Genomic DNA, 20,096 nt, shown 5'->3' with positions numbered 1-20,096 from the left:
AACGGTGTGCGGGACCGTAGCCCAGCTTCATGGAGACGGTTGCGAATGGTTCTCGCCGATACCCCAGGAGCAACAGTGTCCCTAATTTGCTGGGAAGTGGCGGTGCGGTCCCTTACGGCACTGCGTAGGATTCTACGGTCTTGGCGTGCATTCGTGCGTCGCTGCGGTCCGGTCCCAGGTCGACGGGCACGTGCACCTACCGCCGACCACTGGCGACAACATCGATGTACTGTGGAGACCTCACGCCCCACGTGTTGAGCAATTCGGCGGTACGTCCACCCGGCCTCCCGCATGCCCACTATACGCCCTCGCTCAATGTCCGTCAACTGCACATACGGTTCACGTCCACGCTGTCGCGGCATGCTACCAGTGTTAAAGACTACGATGGAGCTCCGTATGCCACGGCAAACTGGCTGACACTGACGGCGGCGGTGCACAAATGCTGCGCAGCTAGCGCCATTCGACGGCCAACACCGCGGTTCCTGATGTGTCCGCTGTGCCGTGCGTGTGATCATTGCTTGTACAGCCCTCTCGCAGTGTCCGGAGCAAGTATGGTGGGTCTGACACACCGGTGTCAATGTGTTCTTTTTTTCCATTTCCAGGAGTGTAGGAAGAATAAGGCGCTGCGGTCGGCGCTGTTAGATTGGTTACTGCTTCTACAATGGCAGTTTATCAAGATTTATGTGAGTTGGAACGTTATAACCGGCGCACGAGCGATGGGACACCGCATCTCCGAAGTAGTGATGAAGTGGGGATTTTTCCGTACGAACTGAGCCGTGGTAAATATTGCTGTTTTGAAGAGCGCGCCGCAGCGCGTTGTGTGAAGCAGTCGCCCTCCGATTCTGGCGGTGGCGCCGCTATGGCAATCGCGGTTTTGGTGTCTCCCTCTGGTGGGAAAGGGGAAAAGTTGCCTGTTCACCTGCATTTAAGGTCCGCTATGAGCTCGTCAGTCAGTCAGTCCCACCTCAAACACTGCCCTCCCTCCTTCCTTTCAATTCTTGCCACCCTCTACAATGTCATCCTTGCCACTGGCTTCTATCCCGACCTGTGGAAAACCTCCCGTATCCTGATGTTCTCGAAACCCAACAAGCCTCCATTTGATGCCTCTTCCTATCGTCCTATCTGTCTCGCATCGGTGTTCAGCAAGCTCTTGGAACATCCCTTCCCGACGCATCCATTACCACCTCCGCCAAAACCACCTCCTCCCCAACACCCAATGTGGCTTTTGACCCTCCTTCTCTGCTGATGACCAACTCCTCCGCCTCACTCATCTCCTCTCCCTCCAGCTTAACACCCGTCGCTCCGCCATTTTTGTCTCCCTTGACCTCGAAAAGGCCTACGACCGTGCATGGCATCCCGGTCTCCTGTTTAAACTCCAAACCTACGCCCTTCCTATCATCTACATCCGTCTGATGGCCTCCTTCCTCTCTCACCGCCCCTCCTATGTTACCATCCATAATGCCAATTCCCACACCTTCTACCACTCTGCAGGTGTGCCCCAGGGCTCTGTCCTCTCCCCTCTCCTCTACCGCCTGTACACGGCAGATATGCCTCAACCCCCCCCCCCCTCCAGTTCTCGCAATATGCTGATGACACCGCATTCCTCGCCCTCGCTCCTACCCTCCAACGGTCCCAACGCCTTCTCCAGAATCATCTTGACCTTTTTGCTGCATGGTGTAACCAGTGGCTCCTGAAAATCAATCCTTCCAAGACCTAGGCAATCATTGTAGGTCGTACCACTCGCTCCTTCCGGCTCCTGGATTTCTCCCTTACTGTCTGCGCCCGTCCTGTCCGCCTCACGCCCACCCTCACCTACCTTGGCCTCACCACTGACCGTCACCTCACCTGGATCCCTCATCTCCGCTCCATCCAATCCAAAGCCCACAACCACCTCCGACTCCTCAAACTCCTTTCTGGCCGGACATGGGGGTTGCACCCCTCTACCATCCTCCACACCTACAAATTCTTAATCTGTCCCATCCTCTGTTATGCCAGTCCTGCCTGGATATCTTCCCCCCCCCCAAATTCTATAAGTCCCTCAAGATCCTTGAGCGTCATGCACTCCGCCTCGCCTTCCGTATACGCCTCCCGTCCCCCACGCGGATTCTCTATGATCTCATTCCTTTCCCCCATCTGCTCCTATTCCTCGAACATATCCGCATACTCTACATCTCCCACCGCCCTGATCCCCCTCACCCCCTGGTTGCTCCTCTCCTCTCCCATCCCTGCCCCCTGCCACGAATTCACTGTTGTGTCCCCCCTACCCTCCATCTCTACACCCTACATCTCCTTTCCCAAGGTGGCTTCCATCAACTCCCCCTCCCGGATGATGCCCTCTCTCCCTCCATTTATCCCTCCTATCAACTCTGATCCTCACTCCCCCTCCTTTCCTCTGTCCTTTTCCTGGGCTCCCTCTCCCCCCCTTCCATCCTCTTTCTTCCCCACCTCCCCTCTCTTTGCCCCCTTCTCTCCCCCGAGTCCTTTTACATTTCCCTCCTCTGCCTCCTCTCATTCCCTCTCGCGTCTGCCCTTCTCCCCCTTTATTAGTCCTCTCCTTCCTTGGTTCCCCCCCCCCTTTTTCGTTTTTTTCCTTTCTCCCTCCTTGTTCTTCCCCCTCCTCCAGGTCCCCCTCCCCCTCTGCCTTTGGCTCGGGAGTGTCATCTTTGTGCCGCCACTTTCGTGCAGTGTTCTACATTGAGTGTTCTACAGTGAGTGTTTTACAGTGAGTGTTCCGTGTTGTGTTTTTTGGGAAGTGTTGCGAACGGCCATCATACTGTCGCTGGGTGTGCCTTTTATCTCTTGCGAACAGAAACCAGACTGTCGCTGTGTTTTTTTTAATTGTGTGTGTACTATGTTACTTGTCTGATTCCTGTGTCTTTTATTAACGTTGCCAACACCTTTTGCTTTCTGTTTTAACTTTCCGCATTTTTCCGCCATTTTTCACTTGACGTCACAGTTTTATCGCCTGTTTTTTCTTGTTTCTTTTCTTCTTCCGTTCTTTAAAATAAAAGTCTGTAGGCTGTAGAGCAGCGTACTGAGCTGCTGCCAGCCCCCCCCCCCCACCCCCTTCGGGGGGAATTGAAAATCAATAATGGAAAAAACAAATCAGTCAGTCAGTAGGAGGGTCAGGTCAGTTGGTCAGTCGGAGTGAGTCTGGGTCAGTCACACGTCACCAGTTGTTGGTCTGTCTCTCGTTCGCATTTGTGCGGCAGTCTGTGTCTGTCTGTCGTCCGGTCGTCTGGAGTGCTAGTATGTGTTAGTCCGTCAGTCTGCTCGAGTTGCTCGGACAATGGTCATTGGCGGTTGGATCGGTTGGTCGGTCGCGCACTGGGACACAAGATGACTTGTTCGTCTTGAGCGTCGGTGCATGTGAGTTCGCCACGTCAGTCCAGTGGGCCGCGCCGTATAGCGAGGGGTAGTGGCTTCGCGACCGACACCAGAGCAACAGAAGCCAACCCACGACATCGGTCTGGCCGGTGTCAGCTGCGACGCCGTGAGACGGGAGATCGGCGCGCCTTCCTGCGTCCGTTGAAGCGGTTGGCAGCGGACGGTTCAGGAGAGCGTTTTGGGGGTGCTGCGCCAGGTCTTCGCCAAAAATCGCAGTTTATTAGAAGTTGAGTGGTTCGTGATATGTTGATTCATTTACTTTTAAATTCTACTTGTGTTGTTGGTCAGTCTCTCGTCCCCAGCTTGCTCGTCTGTCTCCCGTCCGCATTCGTTAGGCAGTTAGTGTCTGTCTGTCTGTCTGTCGGTCTACCGTACGTTAATAGCTGCCTCTGTTATGTTAGTCGGAATCGGTGTTAACGAAATTATTGTTTAAGGTGTAAAGGCCTAATTCCTGAAATATGTTTTTATCTTGTGTATGATCTTGCGAGGTGGTATATGTGTAATGTTGAGCATGTTGGTACATTTTATGTAAAACTGTATTTCATGGATTTTATTTAAATGGACATTTTAGTATGTAAAGTTGGCACCCTTCCACCGTAAGAGTTCTTTTAAAAACAAGTTCCACTTTCGGTGGCAAGTAATTTCTAATGTGAGTGTTTTTTACTATCTCCATCCCTCTTACGGGGTGCATAGTTTATGTGTTTGCGTGTGTTGTTAAAATTTTTAGTTTACAGTAATCTGGTGTGTTGCAGATTTGCACCAGTGTAGTCTTTCAGAGGCTGTTGTGAGCGGTCGTGACTACGGCCGTGTTAAAAGGGAACAGCAAGGTTCTCAGCCCGAAAGCCCATACTATCAAGAAAAAAAAAAATTTTTTTTCTGCCTCTGAATAAATTGTAACTTGATATTTACGGGGTGCTTTCTGATTATAATTTTAAATCTGTTTAAAGAGAAAGAAAAGCCTTTTAGGAATAAAATTTCCATTTGAAAAAAACAAAAATTAATTTGTTTCATCAGTTACCAAATGACAACTCCTTCCACGCTCACATAGTGTGATAAAATGTGTTAATGTTCTTGATGAATCGCTGGCAAATAAAGTAAATCCTTTCAGAAAAGGTTTGGAAAGTAAATTCAGGGTTCACGAACATTTCACGAGTGTACCGTTGTTTGTTGTTCTTGTGGTCTTCAGTCCTGAGACTGGTTTGATGCTGCTCTCCATGCTACTCTATTCTGTGCAAGCTTCTTCATCTCCCAGTACCTATTGCAACCTACATCCTTCTGAATCTGCTTAGTGTATTGATCTCTTGGTCTCCCTCTACGATTTTTACCCTCCACGCTGCCCTCCAATGCTAAATTTGTGATCCCTTGATGCCTTAAAACATGTCCTACCAACCGATCCCTTCTTCTACTCAAGTTGTGCCACAAACTTCTCTTCTCCCCAATCCTATTCAATACCTTCTCATTAGTTACGTGATCTACCCACCTAATCTTTAGCATTCTTCTGTAGCACCACATTTCGAAAGCTTCTATTCTCTTCTTGTCCAAACTGGTTATCGTCCATGTTTCACTTCCATACATGGCTACACTCCATACAAATACTTTCAGAAACGACTTCCTGACACTTAAATCTATACTCGATGTTAACAAATTTCTCTTCTTCAGAAGCGATTTCCTTGCCATTGCCAGTCTACATTTTATATCCTCTCTACTTCGACCATCATCAGTTATTTTACTCCCTAAATAGCAAAACTCCTTTACTACTTTAAGTGTCTCATTTCCTAATCTAATCCCCTCAGCATCACCAGACCTAATTCGACTACATTCCATTATCCTCGTTTTGCTTTTGTTGATGTTCATCTTATATCCTCCTTTCAAGACACTGTCCATTCCGTTCAACTGCTCTTCCAAGTCCTTTGCTGTCTCTGACAGAATTACAATGTCATCGGCGAACCTCAAAGTTTTTACTTCTTCTCCATGAATTTTAATACCTACTCCGAATTTTTCTTTTGTTTCCTTTATTACTTGCTCAATATACAGATTGAATAACATCGGGGATAGGCTACAACCATGTGTCACTCCCTTCCCAACCACTGCTTCCCTTTCATAGCCCTCCATTCGTATAACTGCCATCTGCTTTCTGTACAAATTGTAAATAGCCTTCCGATCCCTGTATTTTACCCCTGCCACCTTCAGAATTTGAAAGAGAGTATTCCAGTTTTGTCAAAAGCTTTCTCTAAGTCTACAAATGCTAGAAACGTAGGTTTCTCTTTCCTTGGCTCTGAGCACTATGGGACTCAACTGCTGAGGTTATTAGTCCCCTAGAACTTAGAACTAGTTAAACCTAACTAACCTAAGGACATCACAAACATCCATGCCCGAGGCAGGATTCGAACCTGCGACCGTAGCGGTCTTGCGGTTCCAGACTGCAGCGCCTTTAACCGCACGGCCACTTCGGCCGGCTCTCTTTCCTTAATCTTTCTTCCAATATAAGTCGTAGGGTCAGTATTGCCTCACGTGTTCCAACATTTCTACGGAATCCAAACTGATCTTCCCCGAGGTCCGCTTCTACCAGTTTTTCCATTCGTCTGTAAAGAATTCGCGTTAGTATTTTGCAGCTGTGACTTATTAAACTGATAGTTCGGTAATTTTCACATCTGTCAACAATCTGCTTTCTTTGGGATTGGAATTATTATATTCTTCTTGAAGTCTGTGGGTATTTCGCCTGTCTCATACATCTTGCTCACCAGATGGTAGAGTTTTGTCATGACTGGCTCTCCCAAGGCCATCAGTAGTTCTAATTGAATGTTGTCTACTCCCGGGGCCTTGTTTCGACTCAGGTCTTTCAGTGCTCTGTCAAACTCTTCACGCAGTATCTTACCTCCCATTTCATCTTCATCTACATCCTCTTCCATTTCCATAATACTGTCCTCAAGTACATCGCCCTTGTATAAACCCTCTATATACTCCTTCCACCTTTCTGCCTTCCCTTCTTTGCTTAGAACTGGGTTTCCATCTGAGCTCTTGATATTCATACAAGTGGTTCTCTTCTCTCCAAAGGTCTCTTTAATTTTCCTGTAGGCAGTATCTATCTTACCCCTAGTGAGACAAGCCTCTACATCCTTACATTTGTCCTCTAGCCATCCCTGCTTAGCCATTTTGCACTTTCTGTCGATCTCATTTTTGAGACGTTTGTATTCCCTTTTGCCTGCTTCATTTACTGCATTTTTATATTTTGTCCTTTCATCGATTAAATTCAATATTTCTTCTGTTACCCAAGGATTTCTATTAGCTGTCGTCTTTTTACCTACTTGATCCTCTGCTGCCTTCACTACTTCATCCCTCAGAGCTACCCATTCTTCTTCTACTGTATTTCTTTCCCCTATTCCTGTCAATTGTTCCCTTATGCTCTCCCTGAAACTCTCTACAACCTCTGGTTCTTTCAGTTTATCCAGGTCCCATCTCCTTAAATTCCCACCTTTTTGCACTTTCTTCAGTTTCAATCTGCAGTTCATAACCAATAGATTGTGGTCAGAATCTACATCTGCCCCTGGAAATGTCTTACAATTTAAAACCTGGTTCCTAAATCTCTGTCTTACCATTATATAATCTATCTGATACCTATTAGTATCTCCAGGATTCTTCCAGGTATACAACCTTCTTTTATGATTCTTGAACCATGTGTTAGCTATGATTAAGTTATGCTCTGTGCAAAATTCTACAAGGCGGCTTCCTCTTTCATTTCTTCCCCCCAATCCATATTCACCTACTATGTTTCCTTCTCTCCCTTTTCCTACTGACGAATTCCAGTCACCCATGACTATTAAATTTTCGTCTCCCTTCACTACCTGAATAATTTCTTTTATCTCGTCATACATTTCATCAATTTCTTCATCATCTGCAGAGCTAGTTGGCATATAAACTTGTACTACTGTAGTAGGCATGGGCTTTGTGTCTATCTTGGCCACAATACCGTGAATATCAGGAAACCGGTAAAAATGCCAATCTCCGACATTGCTGCTGCCGGAAGAATATCCTGCAAGAAAGATACCAACGACCCCTTTTAGAGAACCGTTCAACGCGACAGAAGTGCAACTCTTTCGCAAATTGCTACAGACTTCAATGCTGGGCCATCAACAAGCGTCAGCGTGCAAACTATTTACCGAAGCACCATCGATACGTGTCTTCGGAGCCGAAGGCCGACTCGTGTATCCTTGATGACTGCGCGACACGAAGTTGTACTCCTTTGCCTGGGCCCGTCAACACAGACAGTGGACTGTTGATAACTGGCAAATGTTGCCTGGTCAGACGAGTCTCGTTTCAAATTGTATCGAGCGGATGGACGTGTACGGGTATGGAGACGACCTCATGAATCCATGGGCCCTGCATATCAGCAGGGGAGTGTTCAAGATAGTGGAGGCTATGTAATGGCGTGGTACGTGTGCAGCTGTAGTGATATGGGACGCCTGGTACGTCTAGATACGGCTCTGACAGGTGACACGTATGTAAACAACCTTTCTGATCGCCTGCATCCATTCATGTTCATTGTGTATTCCGACGGACTTGGGCAATGCCAGCAGAACGGTGCGACACCCCACACGTCCAGAACTGCTACACGGTGACTCCAGGAACACTCTTCTGAGTTTAAACACCAAACTCCTCAGACGTGAATATTATTCATTATGTCTGGGATGCCTTGCAACGTGCTGTTCAGAAGAGATTTCCAACCTTCGTACTCTTATGGATAGCCCCGCAGGATTCATGGTGTCAGTTTCCTGGAGATCTACTTCAGACGTCAATGCCACGTCGTGTTGCGGCACTTCTCTTTGCCCGCGGGGGCCCTACACGATATTATACACGTGTATCAGTTTCTTCAGTGTACGACGCTTGTGCGACTTATTCTTGACTACTGCACTAGTGTTTAGGATCTGGTTCTGGTCGGCTACCTGACACCAAGATATATTTCGCGTTAGGACCACAAAGACAAGATAATAGAAATTAGGGCTCATAGAGAGGCATGTACAGGGTGTTTCAAAAATGACCGGTATATTTGAAACGGCAATACAAACTAAACGAGCAGCGATAGAAATACACCGTTTGTTGCAATATGCTTGGGACAACTGTACATTTTCAGGCAGACAAACTTTCGAAATTACGGTAGTTACAATTGTCAACAACAGATGGCGCTGCGGTCTGGGAAACTCTATAGTGCGATATTTTCCACATATCCACCATGCGTAGCAATAATATGGCGTAGTCTCTGAATGAAATTACCCGAAACCTTTGACAACGTGTCTGGCGGAATGGCTTCACATGCAGATGAGATGTACTGCTTCAGCTGTTCAATTGTTTCTGGATTCTGGCGGTACACCTGGTCTTTCAAGTGTCCCCACAGAAAGAAGTCACAGGGGTTCATGTCTGGCGAATAGGGAGGCCAATCCACGCCGCCTCCTGTATGTTTCGGATAGCCCAAAGCAATCACACGATCATCGAAATATTCATTCAGGAAATTAAAGACGTAGGCCGTGCGATGTGGCCGGGCACCATCTTGCATAAACCACGAGGTGTTCGCAGTTTCGTCTAAGGCAGTTTGTACCGCCACAAATTCACGAAGAATGTCCAGATAGCGTGATGCAGTAATCGTTTCGGATCTGAAAAATGGGCCAATGATTCCTTTGGAAGAAATGGCGGCCCAGACCAGTACTTTTTGAGGATGCAGGGACGATGGGACCGCAACATGGGGCTTTTCGGTTCCCCATATGCGCCAGTTCTATTTATTGACGAAGCCGTCCAGGTAAAAATAAGCTTCGTCAGTAAACCAAATGCTGCCCACATGCATATCGCCGTCATCAACCCTGTGCACTATATCGTTAGCGAATGTCTCTCGTGCAGCAATGGTAGCGGCGCTGAGGGGTTGCCGCGTTTGAATTTTGTATGGATAGAGGTGTAAACTCTGGCGCATGAGACGATACGTGGACGTTGGCGTCATTTGGACCGCAGCTGCAACACGGCGAACGGAAACCCGAGGCCGCTGTTGGATCACCTGCTGCACTAGCTGCGCGTTGCCCTCTGTGGTTGCCGTACGCGGTCGCCCTACCTTTCCAGCAATTTCATCCGTCACGTTCCCAGTCCGTTGAAATTTTGCAAACAGATCCTTTATTGTATCGCTTTTCGGTCCTTTGGTTACATTAAACCTCCGCTGAAAACTTCGTCTTGTTGCAACAACACTGTGTTCTAGGCGGTGGAATTCCAACACCAGAAAAATCCTCTGTTCTAAGGAATAAACCATGTTGTCCACAGCACACTTGCACGTTGTGAACAGCACACGCTTACAGCAGAAAGACGACGTACAGAATGGCGCACCCACAGACTGCGTTGTTGTCTATATCTTTCACATCACTTGCAGCGCCATCTGTTGTTGAAATTTGTAACTACTGTAATTTCGAAAGTTTGTCCGCCTGAAAATGTACTGTTGTCCCAAGCATATTGCAACAAACGGTGTATTTCTATCGCTGCTCGTTTAGTTTTTATTGCCGTTTCAAATCTACCGGTCATTTTTGAAACACCCTGTAGATAGTTTTTTTCCCTAACTCTGTTCGCCGATTCCTACGCGCCTGCTGGATCGGCAACCCTTCGGCATTCCTCAGATTTCACAAGTGGTAAGCACGCACTAATTCCGCAGTGTAGCGCCAATTAGCTAAAGATTGTCGAAGGGGACGCCTGGCTGCAGGCACTTAGTAATCAGTACAGGTACATTTTTAAAGGCTCAAGATAGGTGCGTGGTTGTCACCTTGGTCGTTGCTGAAGTAGGGGTCCTTAGAGGGACACTTGGCGTCTTCATTCATGCAGTTGTCAATGTTGCCGCCTTCCCCATGACGCCACAGGAGGTGCGAAACGAAAGGGCTGCGAAAGATCACGCCGAAAGAATATACGAAAAAGAGGGACTGACAAAGGATAAAAACACTTTGCTGCTTCAGATCAAGTTCAGATTTCGTCGAATAGTCTTGAACCGTCTCTATTGGAGCCCCGGTATATACCAGAGCAAACTCGGCGGCCGCGCTACGGTCCAAAGATGTTAGTTCACCTTCAGAGAAGCTGCTGCGCTGACATGCCCTAATAGAAGAGCTGAACAGTCCAGCAGGTGTCAGTGGTGTCAAAGATTGTCAAGAACGTCGTTCTGTTGTACACTGCACTGGAACTGTCGTGTTGTTTTCTATCGCCAAATGTAATTAAATGAACGCCCGAAGGGAAGGGGTGGGCCGGCCGAAGTGGCCGTGCGGTTAAAGGCGCTGCAGTCTGGAACCGCAAGACCGCTACGGTCGCAGGTTCGAATCCTGCCTCGGGCATGGATGTGTGTGATGTCCTTAGGTTAGTTAGGTTTAAGTAGTTCTAAGTTCTAGGGGACTGATGACCTCAGATGTTAAGTCCCATAGTGCTCAGAGCCATTTTTCGAATCCTGCCTCGGGCATGGATGTTTGTGATGTCCTTAGGTTAGTTAGGTTTAACTAGTTCTAAGTTCTAGGGGACTAATGACCTCAGCAGTTGAGTCCCATAGTGCTCAGAGCCATTTGAACCATTTTTTGGAAGGGGTGGCTTCATTAACGCTCTGTATGCTATCGCCTGGGAGCGTTTCGTGTAGATTCTGAACGCCGGTGTCTGAAAAGTTTTTCTCGGCGACCCATAAAAGTCCGCGTGATTACAACACTGAGCATCGCGGTTCTAACCTCCATCCCAGAGGCGTTAGGAGAGTGAATTGGACATGGGAAACGGGGCGGGGGTGTGACTATCTTCCCATCGACACATCCACTTGGCGTTGGACAGATTTTTTGTAAGATTTGGTGGCAATGTGACATCATTAACCCACCTTACACCACACACGAGCCTTTGAGCTCTGGTCTTTCTTCGCTTGTGTCATCACCTTGATGTTTGAAACGTCGCCAAGCCCGAGGGTGACATTCGAGTGTGCCATACTTTTGCACCATCACCGAAAAATATTGTAGGTCCGTCTGAGTCAAATATCAGATTTTTGCGTTGCAACAGCGAAACTGAAAATGTTTCAGAAAAGTGAGTGACCCTTCAGTTATTCCGCACAGAAGGGTGAACAGAAACAGTTGCTGACTAGGTTGTACGGAGATATACTTGTTAAGAAAAAAATGTGTGTGGCCTTTTCTGAGATAATTATTAGTTTGATCATCAATTTGTTAAGCGCCCGCCTGTGACGGTGTCGACAAACGCGTGCTTCGTTTGGTTTCTTAAATCTGGACAAGAGAGTGATACAAAACTTGGACATGAGGATCGAACCCGAGCCAGTGACTGAGGAGTCTCGTGCACTGTCATCTACGATATGAGAACCGCCGACAGCGCCGTTTCAATTTGCATCCTGTGTGCACTGTTATTGTTTTAAAGAGAACTGCCCTGCATTGGCCAAAGATTTTACTTGCCGATCAAAGAATGGAAAGTTGCGGTCTGTTATTGGCAGTGAGTGCCAGTGTGCTTTGGACATTGCTGCCTGCGCTACTGGTGTCCAGAGGAAACATGTGGCTTGGCACAAGAGTGGTGACAATGTAAGGGGGAAGCTATTTATTGCCATACATTGTTAACTATAAAAACAGCAAGGAGACGATGAGAGGGAGGGAAGGAGGGAGATAGAGAGAGAGAGAGAGAGAGAGAGAGAGAGAGAGAGAGAGAGAGAGAGAGAGAGAGATGCAGAGAGACAGAGAGAGAGAGAGTGAGAGAGAGATAAGGAGAGAGGTACCAGTCTGACACTGAAGTCATGATAGTCGTTTCAAAAATGTGTCTACATAAATAAGTCAACTAACAAACTTTGCAAAGTTCAAATGGCTCTGAGCACTATGGGACTCAACTGCTGTGGTCATTAGTCCCCTAGAACTTAGAACTACTTAAACCTAACTAACCTAAGGACAGCACACACATCCATGCGCGAGGCAGGATTCGAACCTGCGACCGTAGCAATCGCACGGTTCCGGACTGCGCGCCTAGAACCGCGAGACCACCGCGGCCGGCCTTTGCAAAGTGTAGCAGTCAATACTTTCGCACTTTTTTAACTATCACAAGTTAAAAACAATTTTAGCTAAGTTGCCTTTTTTCATTGCTAATTTTTAAACCCATAAAATGGAACTGCTTTTACCCAAAATAATAGAAGTGTGACAAAAACGTAGCCATTTCGTTAAAATAGAGGCGTAAATTTGCTTCAATAGTACTGTTTGGCACTAAAATGCGTCTTACTTCGGTTGACGAATTCTTCCTGACGTATTTCCCTATTTGAGTGCCATTACAGTCACGTCATAGAATCTTATTGGCTCCTCACTATGTTTTGATACGGAAATAACAACAATGTTATTTTTGTGCTTGGGTAATATTGTAGTTCGTATAAACATGTGTATGAATTCTTTTCGGTTGTTACGTTAAATTGTTTTTACATAAATATAGTGCTGTAGGATACTAAATCATTTGCCAAATCTACGTCAGCCTTCCTGTTATTACATAAATAAAATTATTTGTTTCCCTAATTTCTACATTGAAATGGTGCATACCAAAGTAAATACTCGTACTAAGGGTACTTATAAATTTTTCGTTGTAATACAACCTCGATGGTCCTTTGTGCTCAGGGAGTTTCTGACAGACGTGTTACAATCTGTTGTAATCAAAACTTGGAAACTTAAGATGGAACTGGTTTGTAGTCCAATATGGTGAATACTGGAGTTTAACGACCTATCGGTAACATAGTCATTAGGTGATTCGCTAGTTCGGGTCTCGGAAGAGTAGGGAAGAAACTGTCAGAAATTCATACAGGCATTTACCATAAGCGATTCAGTGGTTCGACTGTAGACATCAGTTCTAATGGCAGGCCGCGACTTTGAGCTGACATCGTCCCGAATGCGAGTCCAGTGGCTTACCACTGTACCACCTCCAAGAACTTGGAGGAAACTTGAGAAGCTGAATGGGAAATTTTATATAATTGGTATATTTGGAAGAGGAAATGTCAGAGTGTACAGTGGTATATCTTTCTTTGCGCGATAACATTTATTTTCACTTGTGGGAAGACACAAATCTAGACAGGTGGCCTCGATGCCATGAAGGGCGCCACTTAAAGTCGCACGCTGACCCAACATCGCTCCACGGCCCTCATCGGACGTCGATGTCCACCTGAAGGTCAGTGTCACCAGACAACTTCGAGACATGGCATGCGTAATTTCTTTAGCTAACACCATAACAGACTCATTTTCGATTGAATAATACCTGGCCATCGGGACAAGCCTAGCACGCATCGAGGAAGCAAGTCATTGAGTCGTCAACCGCTGTAATGTGTCCCTCCACCGTAAGATTTCCACACCACTGCCGTCATCATCAGAGGACCGGTTGCCTAGGAGGCCAGCCATCACCCGACTTGCCGAGTATCGGAATGAGACCCCGATATCCACCGAGTCACTAGAGCACCTCAGTCAGGTGCTGGTCAGGGGTTCGCTCGCTGTACATCAGTGCCTGCCCCTGCCACATCCAGACATGACTCAGAATCCCACACTCAGCGGGCAGTGTCAGCCTGCCGTTTCATCTCGCTCGGCCGTGGCGGGACCATTAGATACCCAAACACGCCTGCGCTTTGCTCAGAACACAGTGCCCAGAGTTGTACTACACCACGTCACTAACGAAGCCCGCGAATGGAGTCCCACCTTCTAACACAGGGCTTCACAACATACGTGCTCGCTGAGCAAGCTGTTAGCAGCAAGGAGCGAGCACGGAGCAGCGCGAGCACGCTACCCCCACTACCAGATCAGAGCGGAGAGTGGGGAGAGTCACATGGGGCACACAATAGCTGCAGCCAGTCAATGTAAATCCGCGGCCACCTGCAGGGATATCACTCACGAATTATTACTGCGACAAATGAGACAAATAAAGGAGAATGTACACGTGCCACATAATTTTATTAGCTTAGTGTATACCTCTGCATTCGTATTAATTTGTGAACTGTTACACAATAAAAGGTATCACTGAAGTGTGGGACTCTCGGTTATCTTGTACTTTTTGGCCTTTGCAATTGCGTCTGCGTTCGGAGTAATTGTTATTGCGCATTGTAGGCGCAGCGTGCAGTTAAAATTTCGATCAGGCAAAGCGTTTCTCAGGTGCGTCTTGTTACATTTCATTGCAGAGAACAGTTGTTCACAAACATACGTGAAACCGAACATTGATATTATTGTAGCCGCCAGTTTGTGCAAACGAGGAAATCTATCCTGAGGGAAGTGTCTGTAGAATTCCAAATTTTTTTCTTGTTCTGAAATTTGTCTCTGTATTCTCTGTCACACTTCAGGTCAATAATTTCTAGTTCCAGCTCAGGACGAATCTCTTCAATATTCGCTGAATATGGAGAGGAGAACAGATCAAAATCACTGTCTAGTGCTGTCGGATCTTGAAAGCATTGATCAAATTCTTCCTTAAGGGCAACTAAACTATTTTAATAACGTTCACAGTCTTTGTGAACATCTTGCACGGATGATAATTTAGGAAAATGAGCTACATTTCCTGTTTCCAGCTGACTCACCCAAAGTGTCAATTTCATTTTAAAAGCTTGTATTCGATCTATGAAATGAGTAATTAGCAGATCTTTACCTTGTAGTAAAATGTTCAAGGCATTCAGATGGCTAGTTAAATCTGCTAAGAACGCGAGATCACATTCAAACGTGCGCGCGCATTTCCCCTCCCTCCCCACCCTCCGTACTCCGCGACCTTGCACCTGCTCGCGAGCACGTGCCTGAGCAGACGCGAGTACTCATGCTCAAAACCGGCCAGTTGTTAAGCCCTGTTCTAACAGATGTGTGCAGGAGTAGTACTACCAAGTATTTGGTGTAATAAAGGGATTATACAGCTTCTGAGCGACTTCTGACTCATCCAAACCCACCATCCTCCACAAGAGAATATCCACGCGCTTTACACGTCAATGACTCTCCTGAATGTCTCTCTGGTAGAATAAGAAATGATAGTTCTGCCTTACAAGATGGCACCGCTGGGTCAACAGGGTCCTCCTCGTCGATGAATATTTTGCACGACAAACGTTTCAGCATACTGAATGGACTGCTTGAAATAAGACATCGTTCGTAACTGTGCACAGATGTAACAGTGAAACTGCCGCCGAATACGTATTGACGAAAAAGCATAACATGTACCATTTGATACTGTAAATTTCGTTTGTCTCTTAGCATTACTCATTGTTATCGCTACACGAAGGCAAAGTGAAAAGTTCTGCATGATAGTGAGGGGCTGTTAGCACGAGGAAATTAGTACTGTTGTCACGTCATGTGGAATGCCGTGCTGGGTTGTTAGCATGAGGAAGTTGGTGCTGTTGTCACGTTATGTGGAATGCCGTACTGTTAAGTGTTCGTCATATGGTAATTGAAGAACACTTCACAAGCCAAGATCGCTCATAACTCGTTTTACTGAATGACCGGTTTCGACAGAGGTGTGCTGTCACCATCGGATCTTATGACTGATGACAGCATAGATCTACCGAAAGTGGTATCCTTTGTAGCGATCTTGCCTTGTTGTTGTTGTGGTCTTCAGTCCTGAGACTGGTTTGATGCAGCTCTCCATGCTACTCTATCCTGTGCAAGCTTCTTCATCTCCCAGTACCTACTGCAACCTACATCAATCTTAATCTGCTTAGTGTATTGATCTCTTGGTCTCCCTCTACGATTTTTACCCTCCACGCTGCCCTCCAATCCTAAATTTGTGATCCCTTGATGCCTCAAAACATGTCCTACCAACCGAGCCCTTCTTCTAGTCAAGTTGTGCCACAAACTTCTCTTCTCCCCAATCCTATTCAATACCTCCTCATTAGTTACGTGATCTACCCATCTAATCTTCAGCATTCTTCTGTAGCACCACATTTCGAAAGCTTCTATTCTCTTCTTGTCCAAACTGGTTATCGTCCATGTTTCACTTCCATACATGGCTACACTCCATACAAATACTTTCAGAAACGACTTCCTGACACTCAAATCTATACTCGATGTTAAAAAATTTATCTCCTTCAGAAACGCTTTCCTTGCCATTGCCAGTCTACATTTTATATCCTCTCTACTTCGACCATCATCAGTTATTTTACTCCCTAAATAGCAAAACTCCTTTACTACTTTAAGTGTCTCCTTTCCTAATCTAATCCCCTCAGCATCACCCGATTTAATTTGACTACATTCCATTATCCTCGTTTTGCTTTTGTTGATGTTCATCTTATATCCTCCTTTCAAGACACTGTCCATTCCGTTCAACTGCTCTTCCAAGTCCTTTGCTGTCTCTAACAGAATTACAATGTCATCGGCGAACCTCAAAGTTTTTACTTCTTCTCCATGAATTTTAATACCTACTCCGAATTTTTCTTTTGTTTCCTTTACTGCTTGCTCAATATACAGATTGAATAACATCGGGGAGAGGCTACAAGCCTGTCTCACTCCTTTCCCAACCACTGCTTCCCTTTCATGCGCCTCGACTCTTATAACTGCCATCTGGTTTCTGTACAAATTGTAAATAGCCTTTCGCTCCTTGTATTTTACCCCTGCCACCTTCAGAATTTGAAAGAGGGTATTCCAGTTAACGTTGTCAAAAGCTTTCTCTAAGTCTACAAATGCTAGAAACGTAGGTTTGCCTTTTCTTAATCTTTCTTCTAAGATAAGTCGTAAGGTTAGTATTGCCTCACGTGTTCCAACATTTCTACGGAATCCAAACTGGTCTTCCCCGAGGTCCGCTTCTACCAGTTTTTCCATTCGTCTGTAAAGAATTCGCGTTAGTATTTTGCAGCTGTGACTTATTAAACTGATAGTTCGGTAATTTTCACATCTGTCAACACCTGCTTTCTTTGGGATTGGAATTATTATATTCTTCTTGAAGTCTGTGGGTATTTCGCCTGTCTCATACATCTTGCTCACCAGATGGTAGAGTTTTGTCATGACTGGCTCTCCCAAGGCCGTCAGTAGTTCTAATGGAATGTTGTCTACTCCCGGGGCCTTGTTTCGACTCAGGTCTTTCAGTGCTCTGTCGAACTCTTCACGCAGTATCTTATCTCCCATTTCATCTTCATCTACATCCTCTTCCATTTCCATCTTGCCTTGTGAAGTTTTTTTCAGTGGCCTAGTTCACTAAGGTACGCCCGTATGGTGGTGCCTTACTCACAGGTAACCAGTCTGAATCCTGTTGGATGAAGAAATTCTCACCCCGTTGTCTGACGTGAAAGGGTAGGACAGCTGGATTAAATTCCGACACGCTACGTAGTGTCTCATAGGTCATGTGACACTGACGATAATGATTCGTCTGTAGAACTTGGACCTTAAGCTAGCATGGCCCGCTTCGCGATATTCGAAATAAGTAGGGTGCATTCCAGCACCAGGGTCAGTCCCTGCCTTCTCACGTCCTCATACAGCACAACCACGACGCCACACTGGACACACCTCCAATATAGTCATCCACACTCGTCAGATACACTTACGATGTAACTTTCCTTCCCTGTAAGGACTGGAGCCACTACGCGTCGTGGTAGGACTGCATTCCCGATTCGGCGGCTCAACCTACCACCCCATGGACATATCCCAGCCCACAATGACATAATATTCAAGAATTGCATGTAGTTGTTGGCATTTCGATTAAAATAGGAGTGTTGAAAGTGATATGGGGTGCTACTAGCTTTGAAGCATCCGACAGTATGTAGAAATTGAGATGGGGTGTTACACCCTTTGAAGAATGCAACAGTATTCAAGGATGAAGAATACAGAGGTGTATTCGAATCCAGATTTATTGAAGAATTAAAACATGCGAAAGTGTTCCAGGTGTTTGAGGATGCTTGGGAACATAATTAGCTCCTACAAGAAACGGATGGGAGAAGGTAGTCTGATACAGAAAACCAAACAGTATGTATTAAATTCAGTGGTTTGACGGTAGTGGTGATGCTAGAGGTAAAAGGAGATACATGCACTAATGTGGATGGGCTAGATTTGGAAATTGTGAGTGCGTATGAATAACTGTAGTGACATTTAATCTCCAACGCGAGTCATGTGACAATTTTAGTCTTTTGGGGATTTTCTCTTTGTGAGTTATTGCGTAGAGACTCACTTTTAATCAAATGAGTCGAATAAGACCTTTATACTGTTAGGTAGAGGTCAGAGACTCGGGTATGTTGCGTCGTTTTTCATTCATTATCGTCAAGGCTTCTGTAGGGTTGACGGAGAGGTGCTACTGCTTCATCAAGTGGTGAAGCTGTTCAGATGGTGTTGAATGGATGTTAGGATGAGTAGGGATTTAATGGACGGTTGGACGGTGTGAAATGTAATGTCTTCAGCATATTGGAGTAGGTACGTAGGGAGGTGGGTGACGAGGTTGCAATGTCAGTTACATGTAGGAGACACAGAATTAGTGATACGATTAGTCCTTGGACACGCCAGTAGTTTGGTGGAGAAACTTATGCAGGTGACAGGTTAATTAGAGAGGACGCTAATGGCTCGATGTAGGTGATTGGAAGCATGTGGCACAGGGGTCTAAAGAAGAACGGACTTAGCGTTTTGTTAGCTATATGGACGAGAGGAGAGAGGGCCAACGCTAATTATTTTGTTGGCACAACAGAAGTTGGATCATCTGCAGACGCTACTGTACTGATATCACACATAGTGACTGATATGAGTGTGTGTGGCTCTGGGTGTTTGTGCAGACAGTCTTAATCGTCCGCCACAGCGGTCTTCCTCGCCACGCAGTAAATAACGTCTGGCTGACTCACCTTGGAGACGTATGGTTCCATCGGCGCTGCCCAGCGGGTTCTTCGCCATGCAAGTGTAGCTGCCGAAGTCGCGCGCCTCCAGCGAGCGGATGGTGAGGTTCATCACCAGAGAATACCCCATCGGCGTCTCGCTCATCGCGTACTTGCTGCCCTCCATCAGCTTCCCGTCTGCGGGAAAACACAAAAGCCAAGGGCAGTTTAGTTTCTGTGTCTTAGAGAAAACATTCAGTGCTATTTTGTAATATCCTCCAGCCTACGATTCGTCGGTAACAATCATACTCCCTTCCTGGACGTAAACAGTAAATGTCTGCTGCTCGTGGTCTTGCGGTAGCGTCCTCGCTTCCCGCGCACGGGGTCCCGGCGGGATCAGGGATTTTCTCTGCCTCGACATGACTGGGTGTTGTGTGTCTCTCATCATCGTTTCATCCTCATTCACTCGCAAGTCGCCGTAGTGGCGTTAAAGAACTTGTGGAGCGGCGGCCGAACTGCCCCGCGAGGGGTCTCCCTGCCACCAATGCCATACGCACATCATTATCGGTAAATCATGTATTCTTACTGTACGCACTAATATACACGTGGTAGCTCTTAATGTCTGCTGTCAGGCTGAACGCAGTTAATTACCAATTGGTCCCTGAAATAATCAGTTCACAATCACATCTTTCGTGGTACATTATTGGCCACAGAACGTGTCTGCAGGAGACCACGGACAAGCCGTAACGTGGTGATACATTTGATACTATTTCTGTGTAGTATAATTTTCAGACTCTGCAGAAGCGATAAATGCCTCGGATTTAATGGATGATCCTACTGGAGTAGGAATAAATAAAACTGTTAGACGATATGGCCTGTGCTTATGAGGGATTTTCCTAAAATGAGAAGAGGCAACTGTACCTAGTGTCTGCACTTCATTTAGAGCCTGAGTGTTAGTGTACCTGTATTGATAGAT

The 20,096-nt window shown here is 46.3% G+C and overlaps 1 protein-coding gene across 1 annotated transcript in view; it reads right to left on the bottom strand.

Moving 5' to 3' along the window:
- LOC126260749 (lachesin-like) overlaps positions 1-20,096 on the bottom strand; it is a 163,814-nt gene that overhangs the window by 4,356 nt on the left and 139,362 nt on the right. Inside the window, exon 6 of the mRNA XM_049958087.1 lies at positions 19,151-19,318. Coding sequence (XP_049814044.1) covers positions 19,151-19,318 — 168 coding nt within the window. The remainder of the gene's footprint in view (positions 1-19,150; positions 19,319-20,096) is intronic.

Source organism: Schistocerca nitens, chromosome 5, assembly GCF_023898315.1.
Source record: "Schistocerca nitens isolate TAMUIC-IGC-003100 chromosome 5, iqSchNite1.1, whole genome shotgun sequence".
Classification (NCBI taxonomy): domain Eukaryota; kingdom Metazoa; phylum Arthropoda; class Insecta; order Orthoptera; family Acrididae; genus Schistocerca; species Schistocerca nitens.
The sequence above is the reverse complement of the archived record's forward strand: the minus strand, read 5'-3'. Positions and strand labels throughout refer to the sequence as shown.